At 37.0% G+C, this 13842-nt stretch overlaps 1 protein-coding gene across 8 annotated transcripts in view; it reads left to right on the forward strand.

Annotated features, from left to right (window-relative positions):
* Positions 1 to 472: 472 nt before the first annotated feature.
* Positions 473 to 13842, forward strand: part of LOC124162793 (homeodomain-interacting protein kinase 2) — a 57131-nt gene continuing 43761 nt past the window's right edge. For 6 of the 8 annotated variants that reach the window (XR_006865679.1, XM_046539434.1, XM_046539436.1 and 3 more), the window contains exons 1-3: positions 473 to 784; positions 2668 to 2958; positions 11721 to 11975. Coding sequence is in view for 7 of the 8 variants with exons in the window: in XM_046539434.1 (XP_046395390.1) it covers positions 2671 to 2958; positions 11721 to 11975 (543 nt within the window). In the remaining variant the exon portion in view is untranslated. Of the gene's footprint in view, positions 785 to 2667; positions 2959 to 10206; positions 10349 to 11720; positions 11976 to 13842 lie in introns of those variants that run through there. The other 2 variants (XM_046539440.1, XM_046539439.1) reach the window with 2 other exon arrangements.

The raw sequence follows: 13842 nt of genomic DNA on the forward strand, positions 1-13842 counted from the left end.
TTTTTTCGCAAGACGACGGAAATATTTAATTTCCCTATATTTCTCGTCACCGAACGATTTTTCTCCATTCTATTCTAGAAAAATACAACGACTTTTGCAATTAATTGGGCTTATATTGTAAAAGTACTAGTAACGTATTATTGTCCGCATCCTGAACCGCATACTGAACGTACTATCGTACTATGTTACCTCAGCTCACTAGTGACGAATTTTGGCATCGGCGAGTCGGCGAGAAGGCGGCTGTGGTGTGCAGGAGGTTGTCGAAAATGAGATATATCGATAGCTTGTATTGTCACTATAAAAGCTATCTAAAGGTAATTTAAATATTTAAAAACTATGCATCTATTTTAATGTAGCACTTTATTGTGCCTAAATGTCGACTTGTATGATTTTTAGTTCGTTACTCGCAGATAGGGACCACTCGGAGCCGGAACGAATTCATGATTTCCTTCGAACCACAATTTGTCCCAGCGGCCGAAGTACATATGGTGAGGTGTGTGGCACGTAGTGTTGGGTGTCTGGGTGGAAACGTCAGTCATTAGTGGGTAAATTTTGTTTACCCACAGTGAACCTTGATCGTGTTATTGGGGTGTCTGTGAAAAGTTGTGTGCATGGTTTTGCGTGTGTGTGTTGTGTGACTCTCGGTGTTGGTGAATTGTGTTGGGCTGGTACATACAAAACGCTCGTCACCATTTCAAGATGGCCGGGATTTGAAGGTCTCTTTTGTTCCTGATGTTGTCATTATGAGATTGGAGTCCTTTGTGGCGGAACAGCAGAGTGAGAGGTATATATTTTTATTTTTCGGCTTACAAAAATGCATCTATTTCTTTCAGCCTTTTTATAATTTTGTTTAGCTTCAAAGTCGAGGCCATCTTAGTGTCCTGACAATTTACCTTCAGTTATGTTTTTATTATTTGTGTATCTCATCGTATATCCCGTTGATATCTCATTCATTTTTCGTCATAAGTTCTGCAGGTTTTAAATTTTTGTGATTATCCTAGCTGAATGTGGACGTAATTCCTGTTGCTACCCGCTCGTCCGCATTCGTCCTTTCCAATCTTGAAGTTTAGAGCATATTTAGTGCAGATATTTATTAATTTATTGAATAATAGTGTTGATGCGTCCTTTATTAGCAGTATTATTAATTTAAATTGCAGGAAATCTTTGGCGTATTCGTTCAGGCCCCGTATATGGAGACTGGCACTAATGTTTACGTGATAGTATGACGAAAGCCGTGCTTGTCGTTTCTGAGTTTCACCCTTTTTCTCCAATTTTCTCCCCATTTTTCAAGCCCTTTGTTCGTTTTTATTTCTCCATACGTATTTTCATGCGTTCTAATAATACTTAGTAATTCACATTGATGTGCGTGTGAAATGCTTCGCGTTTAATTAGTGTTACTACAGCTTCTCTTCAGTGTCGATCGAAGTGAATGTAACTCCTCCTCAATCATTTTCTTTTGTTGAATGAAGTGGTTGTTGGTGAAGTGAAAATAAGCGTTACAATAATCAAAATTTTTAGCAATTTCTGTAACCTGGTGCATCAAAACATGCAGGGACGTTTCTAATTTTTCACATTGTTTGCTAGTAATTAAAGCGCTACGCTGTTGATTTTACTTTCTTTGCCCGAATTGCGTTTTCTCAATTTCGTCTGCCATAAGGTTCTGCGCTAGGTTAAGCTGCTCTCATATAATTTTGGAGCGTAGTAGGAGATTTTGTATGTTAGATAATGCATCCTACTTTACGGTGTATTGCATAAATTGCTCTTTTTTTTATTTTGGATAACTTTTCTGTTGCCTGCATTTCCCTGATAATATTTCTGACCTCTATATTTACAAGTAGGTGAGCAAACTTTTTTCTGTGGAATTTTGTTGATTAACAGCACGTCATGTGGCGCTATTATTAACTTTCCGCTGAAAACTAAGAAAATCACTAACGTGTGTTCTCGTTCGTGTTCTTCTAGTTTCGTTTTTGATGTTTTGTACCCACAGCTCAGGGATGTTGGTGTTTCACATGTTATGACAGTTACTTTATCATGAAGTATTTTCTTTGCAATACGTCAAGGCATCGTTGAATATTTCGGTTTCTGATTGAGTTAAATGATGACCGATATTGAGTATTTTAATGTAAAATTCGTGTGACATGTTCGCATTTTTTCGACAAATGTCACAAATAATTCTATCATCCTGACTTAAATTGTGTCGAGGAATATAACTATAGCTTAATTATTTAGTATGAATGCAACTGTGCGATGTGTGAATGCATATTTTTGACGATTGACTAAGGATTTAGTGTAGTGGAACCTCTCCCATTGAGAAATCGAAAGAAATGACTTTTTTGTGATGTACTGCAAAGATTCATTGATTTTGATCCAGCTTTCTTAGTTAAGTGACGTATTGTAATATAATCGTTTCAAACTTCATTGTTACTCTGTATGTTATACCTATTTGTAATTAAGCTATTTTTATGATACTAATATTCATCGCGCTTAAAATTGCCTCTGGATATTGTGATATCTCTAAAACAAGTTTGAAAAGTTTGCTTTATTAAATCAGGTAATGAGAGTACACTAAGGACAGGTTGATATCTAATTTCATTAGTGAATGCTATTGATTCCTATTTTTTTTATCATGGCCTAATGATAAATTCGTGGATTTAAAATATTTTTCAGGGCATGCATGACATGTTCATCCAATCCCAACATTCTGGAACAAGCAGTAGTGGGGTGGTGTTGCAGAATAGTCATAAAAAACGCAAGTTAGACCACCTGCCGCAGGAGTACTCAGACTCAAATAATATATATACTTTGAACCCTGCCAATATCAGTGTCAACCAAACTGCTATCCACCGGAGCAATAGAAATAATGTCCAGCATAAGAGTCCTAGTGGGGGTATGCCTCAGAATTTCATACGGGCTTCCACCATAAAACTCTTAGACACATATCAAAGGTGTGGACAGAAGGTGAGTGGAAATAAATATTTTTTTTTCTAAGATACATTTTTGGTTGCCTCTATTTTTATACTTAATAGTTATTGCAGTGCTTGGAAGTAAAATCTGTGGGAAAGCGTGGAAGATTACTTTACAAACAATCAGGTGATTTATGAGTATTTGTTTGTGTGAGTGTATTAACCCTTCTAATGCCAGCCTATTTTGCCCGGTACGCTGAAGAATGTTGGGGCTTTTAAGGGGAATTTATACTTGAGCATTTATATAAAGCCTATTAAGAAACTATTTTCTTAATTTGCTCCCAATACTTACGGGTATGTTAAAACATGACAGATGCTAAAAATAGTTACAAAACAATCTAGGAGTCTAACAATGCGTATATGCTCAGCTGGCAATAGCCAGAGCACAAACACTCACCTCTGAAGCTTGGAGAATTGGAGGTGAGCGTTTATGCTCCGGCTACTGAGTGCATTCGTATTGTTGGGCTCCTAGATGAGCGGATATGATTTGGTGGGCGATTGTTGAGCACTTGTGCAGTGGAGGTATTGAAAAGGTACATGAAACACAAAAAATAAAAGGTGTGAGTGAAGAAAACCAGGCGGATAGATCGGTTATTGGCCCTCTTCGCACATATCACGCGGGCTGATGGATCGGTCTGCTGGCACTACAAGGGTTAATGTAATAAGCGTACTGTGCTGATGAAACTAGGTTTCAATTGTAAGTTTACTGATTATAACTAACTAATCATCATATCTAAGAGAAATTGGCTCTCTTTAGGCATTATAGTGAAAAAATAACTGGCGAAACATTATTGCTCTTAAACCAGTCTTCGCGATTGTTCAGTAACTTAAATATTTGATGCTAGCATATTTTAGTACTGGAGTTTTTTTTACGATTATCACCTTCAAGTATATTGTGGAAAATTTAATCATGTACAATCTATATTAGAAATTTCTGATACCGCTTTAGAAATCTTGTACATAACATTATGCCATGGAAGGTACTTAACTGTTATCGGTGTGATTATTGCCCATTAGGTTGAATCAAGAGTGTTCAGTTAAGATTCCAATATACCTTAGGTTGGTAATAATTTTTTTTGTGGCCCTGCTGCAGTTACTAAAATTTGATTTTCCTGCGAATCACAATTTGAAGTTCTCCATTTGCTTATTTTAGCATTGCAGGGTTACTTTTCTAGACATACGAGAGGAATGAAAATGTTATGAATTATGAGCATCGTATTGAACATCTTACTTAAATGCAATTTGAGGATTATAATGTGCAATGAATCAATTTCAGAGGATGCCTCAGTATCATTAGCAGTCAGAAGGATTTTATCTCATTTATTTAATTTAGTTTTAATCCTCTGTTATTATGTAAATATGTATATGAGTGTTATGTCTGTCAGGAAGCCATGTGTATTGGTGTTCATGTGTAGAAAATATCGCCTTTTAATACTATTTTTTCAAATCATTTTAATTTTTCCACTGATGTATCGTCATGACTACAGTTATGATGGTAGTTTTTATTTGAGGCCTTGTATATTGCTTTGGAAGATCCAGTCTCACGGTTTTGTCTAATATTTACTTCCAACTGGTGTACTCTTGTTTCCAGCTGCTCATTAACAGTTGATGCAGCTTCGTTTTTTCCATTTGTTTGTGGGTAACTCCTCCGCATTTTCCCTGCCATCTTATTGCTTACTACTTTTTTAACTCCTGATTGCTAACTTCTGCATCCTAATTGGTTTGGACCTTGCTTGACCTTCTAATTAGAAATGGAAGTTCTTCCGTATAAACTTGGAGAAATCGTCATATGACATTTGCCTCATTTCGTCTATTAATTTGGAAGCGTTCTTGTTTCTCTGTCGAAAAAAATTTACTTATCATGATGCATCTCAGTGGTAGTTTGAATTTGGGGTTTATGTCCAAGGATTATAACTTATTTTACATTTTTCGTATTGGTCAGCCCTGCTTCAAGTTTTCTTTCTGTAGTTTACTTGTTGGCAATAGTTCACAGCTAGGTTAGTCGCTACAATTGATGTTGGTTAGGTCACTCATGTATGTATACCCATGAAAAGGAGTGTTGGTTTGCTGTTCTTGTTCAGTGTTGAGATAATGTTGAGCATTTCACCCTATGTGTCAGTCATTATTCATTTGCTACTTTCCTGATATATAGGCCTGTTTACACGGTACATTAACACGTACGGGTTAATGTCTAAACGTATGAACGCGAGAATGAATGCCAAAATGCACCGTGTAACCACCCAACTTGTGCGAATGCATGCACAGAAAATAGAACCTGCTCTAATTTGGTTCATGCATTTGTACATGTTCCGTTCCGGTCCACTAAAGTCATTCATGCAAACAGACATTAACTCGTACGTGTTAATGTATCGTGTAAACAGGCCTTATGACAGTGTTATTAGGTTCTTAATTTTTTCTCATCCACTCTCATCAAAATATTTATTAGAACGAAAGTAAATTGCAGTTATCGAGGATTTGAGAAAATAAACTCCTCCTCTGAGATAGGACACGTTAACTCAGGTTGTCCAGCGACCGGATTTTTTTTTTTTTTTTTTAATTTTTGGAGCAAAAATTTTGAATTTTTGCTCCAACTGAGAATTTGAAAATCTTTTGTTTCAATTTCGCTTTAGGCACAATGTTTCCCATTCCATACCCATTATCCGGCCTAAAATGTGTTAGTCACAATTTTAAGTCCAGTATCGTAATAGAATTTTTACAGCGGCATCAAAACATGGCATGTCAGACGAGACTACTGAATCGAAATTTCTTGCCCTCTTGACTCGAGTTAGATTCAAAAACACAAAGAATAGAATGCCAGGTGTGGTCAGCATCTACTTACGAGTTCAAAGCTGCATATTGGCGTGCATTAAATAATTAATAAATTAAATTTTTAAATACATTGTGTGCTATCTAACCTATTCCTTGTCCTCGTAAGTACATTAATATAATATGATGTAAAAGTATTGAAGTAATTTTGGGTGTTTTGAAATTCTTATTTATCGCAGTAATCACGTAAGATTAACCAGGAATTCTGTAAAATTTCCCAGGAAAACCGAGAATTATGCATGAGTTTTTATGCTTTGATAAGCTGAACCCTCTATCTGTATATTTCATGAATGGGAAGCTTTCATCGGGTGTCCTAAGACTCCGTTCTTTTCTTAATTCATTGTGCTCTCCCAATATTGAACCTACTTGCTCCTTTCAGATAGGAAAAGAGCACCATGATTAATGTATGAAAAGCGAATGATTGAAGAAGTTAGGGTTCTTAAGCATTTTTTTAAAAGCTCTTTGAGTGTAGACGTGAAAGAGAGGTCCTACTTCACATTGTCAGGCAGCATCTTAAATGTACCTCAAACATTAGGGATCTGATGTCAAAAGATCTACATACTACCCCGTAAGCTACCTAAAAGGCATTTGGCAGGGGGTGTTACAACACCAGAAATTTGCACATAAAAAGGTCATGCTCTTACGGAATTACGACTGGCATTTATTAAAGTCATTTATGGTTTGGGGGAAAAAGGAATTCGCATATCTCTTAATTTATCGCTTTTGTCAGACCTGGAAATATAGTGGGGCTCTAATATTATGTTCTCCATGTCGCTCTTAGAGATATCTATCCTCAATTGTTCAAGCAATCTAAGCCTATCGTTCAGCCTCCGAGTCTCCAGCGGCTCCCAGCCTAATTCGCTTAACATCTGGGTAACGCTGTCTGTATGCTCGTAGCAGCTTTTGACGAACCGCGCAACCTTCCTTTGTATTTCATTCAGTTCGCGGATTAAATCTTTCTGCATCGGATCCCATACGCTCGCTGCATATTCAAGGGGTGGTTGGGTACCTGTGATATTACTATGTGATATACCAAGATATTTCCTGTGACCCAAATAAAGTACAAAGGAAAGCAGGATGGGTTCTCAAAACCTGCTGTTAGCGCACATAGATGTTAGATTTAGATTCTCCCATCGTATCAAGTGCGGAAAGGTTTCTCAGGTTTTTCCACCAGATAATTTGCTCTATGTCTCCCGAAGTTTCGAAAGAGGCTTGCCTTTTATCCTCAGGGAATCTTCTTAATGTCGTCTTTCAAATTTGCTGGGGCCTGACCCTTGGAGGGGGTGTACATATATCTGACAAAGTTGAGAGAGCATTCAGAAGATCCCCTGAGGATGAAAGGCAAGTTGTCGCTTTTCATAATGTTGGGAGACAGTGGTGGATCTATGGGGGGGCTAAGAGGGCTATAGCCCCCTCCCCCCTTGGACATCCAATTTACACTCGATAGAATGGCAATTTTTGCTTGGACCTGCAATTGTTCTGGGAGTTTACTCCATACTTACAATTAGCCCCCCTTATCCCTATCCTGGATCCGCCACTGTTGGGAGACATGGAGCCAATTTCCCGGTGGAAAACCCAAGAAACCTTTCTGCAGTGAACACAGAGCATAACACAGCTTTTACATTAATTAGGCTGGGAGCTGCAAGAGACTGGGTTACTTGCTAGATTGAGATTGCTTGAGGAATCAAGATCAGAGAGTGGCAGGGAGAACATCATCTCAGAACCTTACTATATGTATTTGGAACAGAAATTACAACAGAAATGATTAATGAGAGAGATATGTTGTTGGAAGGTATAGGAATCTGTTTTTCCCTGTAACATTAAAGTACTAAAATGAATGAGAGGTTGAACTCAGCAGTCAACTCACTCCAATGTAAATTTGCGGCTCAAAGAAAATGGGTTCAACTATGATCTTATTCCATAGTAAAATAATTCTTTTTATTGTGCAATTGTGAGAACAATACTTATAAATATCACTTCAAATATCAATGCCGGTGATTATTAGGTAGCATTCTGTCATAAGTAAGGGCCTAGCTAATCCCTGTTCTACATGCTGGGCTCAGCGGCTGATCTTGCCATGTAGAGGCATCACCTAAGCGCAGCTGAGGGTGTGGGATCATCTAGCCTCGGATCCCCGGTTTAAGCTATACGCTTCACTATTGTCATCACCTCTCTCTTATATGGCACGTATATTTGGTTGCGTTCGGTTTTCTTCCAAGTGTGGTCCTTCTCACTGAGCCAATAATGGTGAAGTTAGTAGCTTGTGCTAGAAATGGGGTTGTGGGTAAGACCAACGCTCTTACTAGAACATTATAATAAGTTACTAGTGGACAAGCAATTAGAAAGCCTTTACTATCGTCGCCTTCTCGTCAGAGTTACTGCCATCTCATGAAATTGGTGCCTTCTCGGGGTCAAATTCTTACCCATTCCATTGATGATCGAAAACAGGCGTAATATTTAATTAATGGAGTCCTAGTACACCAAATATATATTTAGGATTTTTTTTCCAATGTAAAAACTTCAAAATTCTCCACTGCATCGATTAAAAAGCCTTCAGAATCAATGTGTTATCATCCTAGCCGACAAAAAATCATCAATAATTATTCTAAATTCATCTCCTTCCACTGTAGTGCCTTGGATATGAACTCGGGAATTCACTGATTTGCCAAAATCAATTTGGTAATTAACTGCTTTGCTAGAACTTTTCCCAAAAAATGCTTCAATGCTTATTGACTCTCAAGTGTACTTCAGCTTTCCATCCTTGACATCAGATGGCGAGGGGTCAACTTAAGCTACTCGTTAAGAATGGGTTCGCGTTGAGCGATTTGGCTGAGCCAAGCCAGATGAGCTGAGCAGCGCGTGTAGAACAGGCATAAAGGATATCAGGGGGTCATTGAGCTTAGATGGGAAAATATCATCAGCTTATCATTTTCCTTCAATGATTAATAATTGCTATAAATTAAAGTATATCCACCTTGTTTATGAAATGGGTTGCAGCATGATTGAATGAGGTTGCTTATTTTGGAAATGAAAACTTTTTTGTTAACCTCACTAATAAATAAAGATTGCTAAAAATCAGTGTAAATCTTGTGAATATCAATGAATTGTTCAAGCGTCAGCTGAGCTGAGTGGTCCAGTAAACGTCATAAAAAGATATATTTCTTCAATTTTTTAAATTTTAATGATTTGCCGATATATCTTGGAGGACCATCAGGCCCTTAGTGCTTTGTCTGCTAGCTGCAAAATTCATCCTGTATGTGTTTGCTGAAGAGCTAGCTAATGTGTGATAACTAAACATCTGCTTGTGAATAACAGAGGGTTTAAGAATTATTTGAAATGGAAGTAATATATACAAATATTGTCGGAAGTGGTTGAAATTAACCTTGAATGAACGGAGTTTTGCTATTTTAAAAGGCTAAATCATTCCTAGATTTGTGACTCGAATTTTCCTTTCTTTAACCTTTGTCATAATTTATTGACAGGGTAAATTTTTGACTACCCAGCTTGCTTTAAGTACTTAGCATAATGATTTTAAACAGTTTTGTCTGAATTATGAATGCATACCTTTCTGTACCACTTTCCTGAGAGGACTAACAATGAGAGGATTTTCAGTTGTTGAGCATATATGTCTTTTCACTACTTGAAATTTGTCATGCTAAGGAAGTACTTTCTCATTGAAAAATAACACTTTTCTTTTTATTTAGTGGTAACTGCTAGTTACTATATTATCCTTATTTCGTTTAAACGTTGGCATATTTTTTTAATTAAAAGTACCTGTTGTGATTTGTCTCATATGATTACTTCTCTATACTAACTCACCTCTATAACATGGAAAGTTGGGAGATTCTACCTTTATTCAGCATTTTATTCTTTGTTGAAATGGAGTTCAGGTTTTATGTTCTTACTGACATTTATCTTGGTTATTTTTTTTTCCATAACCCTCATCATGTGGTTGAGTGGCAACTTTGAGACTTTCTATAATTATTCAGAGTAGGTTATATTTAAAATGAATCAATAAAAAAATTCCTAGATGGTTAACTCTTTTCTGTACATTTTTTGACTACTTCTTTGATAGATGTCATTTATGGTTCGCACTCTCTATTATCAGATTAATCATTTCTTCTGATTTGATGTTTAGTATGAACTTTATGCACTCACTTTTCTGTGTCTTTGACAACTTTTCAACGATTGTTTATAAAGGAACAGCCTAGATTCTCTTCTGTTTGTACATTTTTGTGAGTCACTCATCGTATGCCTATGAGTGAGCCGATGAATGTGCGTCAAACCTCCCTAGAGTGTTAATGTATTTGTATTTCTTTATAGTAAGCTCTATTAAATTGGTTAATTTAGGTTTTTCTTGAATTCCTAAACTATGTACAGTGGACTATCTATTAATTTCAATGTTCAAAAATTGTAGCTTTTTTCAGACGTTTGTCCTCTAATTCTTCTCCTATACCATGGTGACATATAGACAAGTCTGTGCTGTGTAAGAGGCAGCTTGAATGCAGCCATGTGTATCCCAATGAGGTAGATGTCCCTTCTCTGTTCAACGCTTCAAGGTGTGTTTGCTATTGTTTTGCAAATCACTAATCCTTGAGTGTGATGGCTTCAGACCAGTTTGTTGGTGGATCCACTTTTAACCAATATTCCTTCGAATTTGCTCTTGTTTCTTCATCTTCTATTAGAAATTTCCATTTTCCTTTTTTACTTCTGGATATTAATTACAGCTGTTACCTTACAGTAGAGGTTCTGTTTTGGAGCCAAGTATGTGTATTCGCTGGAGTTGGTGAAGAAAACTTTTAGCTCCTGCGTGTTTGTTTAATGTTTTTCTAGTGCTCTCTTGCGTAGTGTGAAGAAATTAACATTATTAAATCTATGAAAGGTTTAATCCACATATATTGTTAATTAATTGTTTTTCCTTAACGCAAACCTTATGGCGAATACGACCCTGAATTTTGAGACTAAAATGGGTATTTTTGTTCGTTGAAATCCACAATTTATTGATTATTACTGCTACGAATCTACTGGTTTCTTTCAAAACACAAAAGCTCATCTGTAAAATAGTGTGTAGACTGCAGAGTTGGCACTACATTGTTAGCAAACTGGAAATTCTTGGTCCGTTGCTGGTAGTTTTTAACTCATAGTTTAGGAGTCAACTGTGGAAGGTATGCTTTTATCAAGCACTGATATGTTGAGTATATTTCAGCATAGTGAGCTAGAATGACCTTAATATCACAGAATTGTGGTTTTGTGCTAGTGAACTCTGAATAACTGGAAAACTGATGTAATGACAGATTTGGATTTATGCCCGTATGAAGTTTACTTGGTTATCCCAGTAAACTTTTTTTCACTAGTTTTAATTTTGATTTGCTTGTTCATTTTTGAAAGAAACATTGATTTTCCACTAGCTGATTAGGGTCTTAATCTTATTAAAATGCTGTTCTAGATTATATATTTCAACTTTAATTAGTACAATATTTAATTTTCTCATGACTAGTGAAAGACAGCCTTTTGACTTGAGCTTTTTCAATAAACACTAGTAACTGTTTTATTATTTGTAGAATAATAAATCTTGCAATACCAATCAACAAAATAAACCAAAAACATAATTATTTCCCTGTGTAGGTACCTCTGAAGCCTTAAATGACGAAAATAAGCCATGATAGCAGCTGTATGATATGTGGCTTCTTTATCAATTGTTTCAAATAGCTATTTTGTTTTCTGTCTCAACTTTCTTTCCGTGTGCATTCAAGTATGTTTCTAGTTAGAGTCTGAAAAATTAAAACCCATAGCAGTAAGAAATCGTTATTATTTATCAAAAATTATGTTATTTTATACCTTCCCATTTTCCTTCCTTTAGATGTTTTGCCTGTGAAGGAAAAAAATGCACATGCTTGCCTAGCCCAGCATTTTTCCCATTTTACTTTTCAGCGAAAGTCAGAAGACTCAGAAGGGAATGGTCATAGTTCAGGCCAAGGAACAACCACCACGACATCAGGAGTTGCAGCTGTTGCCAGTGCTAATACTGCCGCCACGACGACGTCCCACAGCAAAGCTGCGGCAGCCCCTCCCCAGGGCTCGTCAAGCGCAGACGGGGACTACCAGCTGGTTCAGCACGAAGTTCTCTTTTCAATGACTAATCAGTACGAGGTTCTGGAATTCCTGGGAAGGGGAACATTTGGTCAGGTAAATACACTTTCTTCTTACCTTGTGATTGCCTTATAAGATATTGATTTTGCTCCTCACTGGTATTCTAATGTTGGATGCTGGTGGAATCAAGCCTAAAGACCCAGTTGAAATATAGTCTATATGTTGATAGTCTGAGCGAGAGGAATTTCACACCAAGTTCAGTGTACTTGCGCAGTGGCAGATCTCGAGGAGGGCTAACGGGGCTATAGCCTCCTCCATTGGGTCAAAACATGCACTAGATAAAATGGAAATTTTATTAGGTTGCCAATTTGTACAAAAGTATTTAGTTAGATTTTCCAATATGTTTACTAACCTTAACGAATTGTAATACAAATTAGCTCTAAGCCTAGGGCTTATTTTACACGCTTTTGGTATGTAACAATTAAGTGGTAGATCCAGAGAGGGAGTTTTCTCAAGAATACTCAACTGTTCTGCTATGGGTCTTACCACACACACTGAGCATAGGCTGGTGTTTTATTTATTTCTCAGCCTCTATCCTTGCTGAATTCTTGTGCTGGTTGACTGATAGTTCAAAATTAGGCTTGTATGGAAATAAACCAAATATTTTTTCTACTTAACTTCAATTAATTTTCAGTGGTTGCCTCTCAAAATTTAGGAGGCTTCTCAATTTCTTCAAATATCAGTTCAAGTTTCTCATGGTTCACTGTTTTACTCTAAAATTCTTTCTGGTCCATATGTGTATTGTTTCCTATGAAATTTTCCAGCTACTACCACAGTAGTGTGAGGATTGTGGAAAAAATTATATTTGCCCAGTACTTTCATGTTTTAGCTCCATAAAAAATTCTTTAACTGTGTCTTAGCATCATTTTTTCCATGAAAACGTGATGAACTATGTATCCCAAAATTAAATGAATGATTTTCATCAATTTTGTTAAATTTTGTCATAATTACCATCAAGGTACCTTAAAGTGATTGTGGGATTCTTAGTTTACTATGATTATGTCCAAAAAAATGTTGCAATTGCCCAGTTTCAAGAATTTTTTATGGAGCTAAAAATGAAAGTAATGGGCTTATCTGATTTTTTTTTCGCAGTCCGCATATCCTTGTGGCTGAAAATTTTATAAGGAAGCAATGTACTAGTAGGCAAGAAAGATTTTTTGAGTAAAACAGGGCACCTTACAAAGCTTGAGCTGAGATTGGAAGAAATTGAGAAGCCTCATAAAATAGGAGAGGCAGCTAATGGAAAAAAGTATTCAAGTTGGGTGAAAACATTTCTGGGCTTTTTAATACCCCTAAAAAGGTTTTATAAAAAGGTGACCAGTGAGATGTTATTTATTAGGCAGCTAACTGATCATAAGTACTCTCTGTAGGTAGTAATCAGTGGCGTAAGTGGGGGTATGGGGGGGGTTTGAGGGGGATGAGGGGTGTAGATCCCCCCAAAGCTTTAGAGAAATAAAAAAATTAATGAAAACCATTGTGTATTAGGCATATCATTTTTCAAAAATTTTCCCGGACCCCGTGTTGCTTGGGGTGGGGGAATCTCCCCCTCCCCCAGCCCTCCTTTTCCCCCACAAAGCATATTCCTATTATCTGTTCACTTCACATTTGCAGGCGAGCTCTCATGAGAGCCCGGTCACTCTCGGAGGGCTTCACTGATGGGGGGGGAGGGGAGGTAGTCCTGAGAGCAAAAGCGAACTTAACGTTGCCAAATGTACATATCCGCCCTAGTTTGTCCCCGAAAGCATGTGAGTCATGGGTGGTCGCAGGTAATTTGGGCCCTGTGCCAAGACAATATATTTACTCATTTGGAAGTTATTAAGGATAATCCTTCACAGAAGCCCATGGCATTGTCAGCAACCATGCTGAATGCAGCACCATTGGTAAAAGGTAGACTTAAAGACAT

This window comes from Ischnura elegans, chromosome 7 (genome assembly GCF_921293095.1).
Source record: "Ischnura elegans chromosome 7, ioIscEleg1.1, whole genome shotgun sequence".
Lineage (NCBI taxonomy): Eukaryota > Metazoa > Arthropoda > Insecta > Odonata > Coenagrionidae > Ischnura > Ischnura elegans.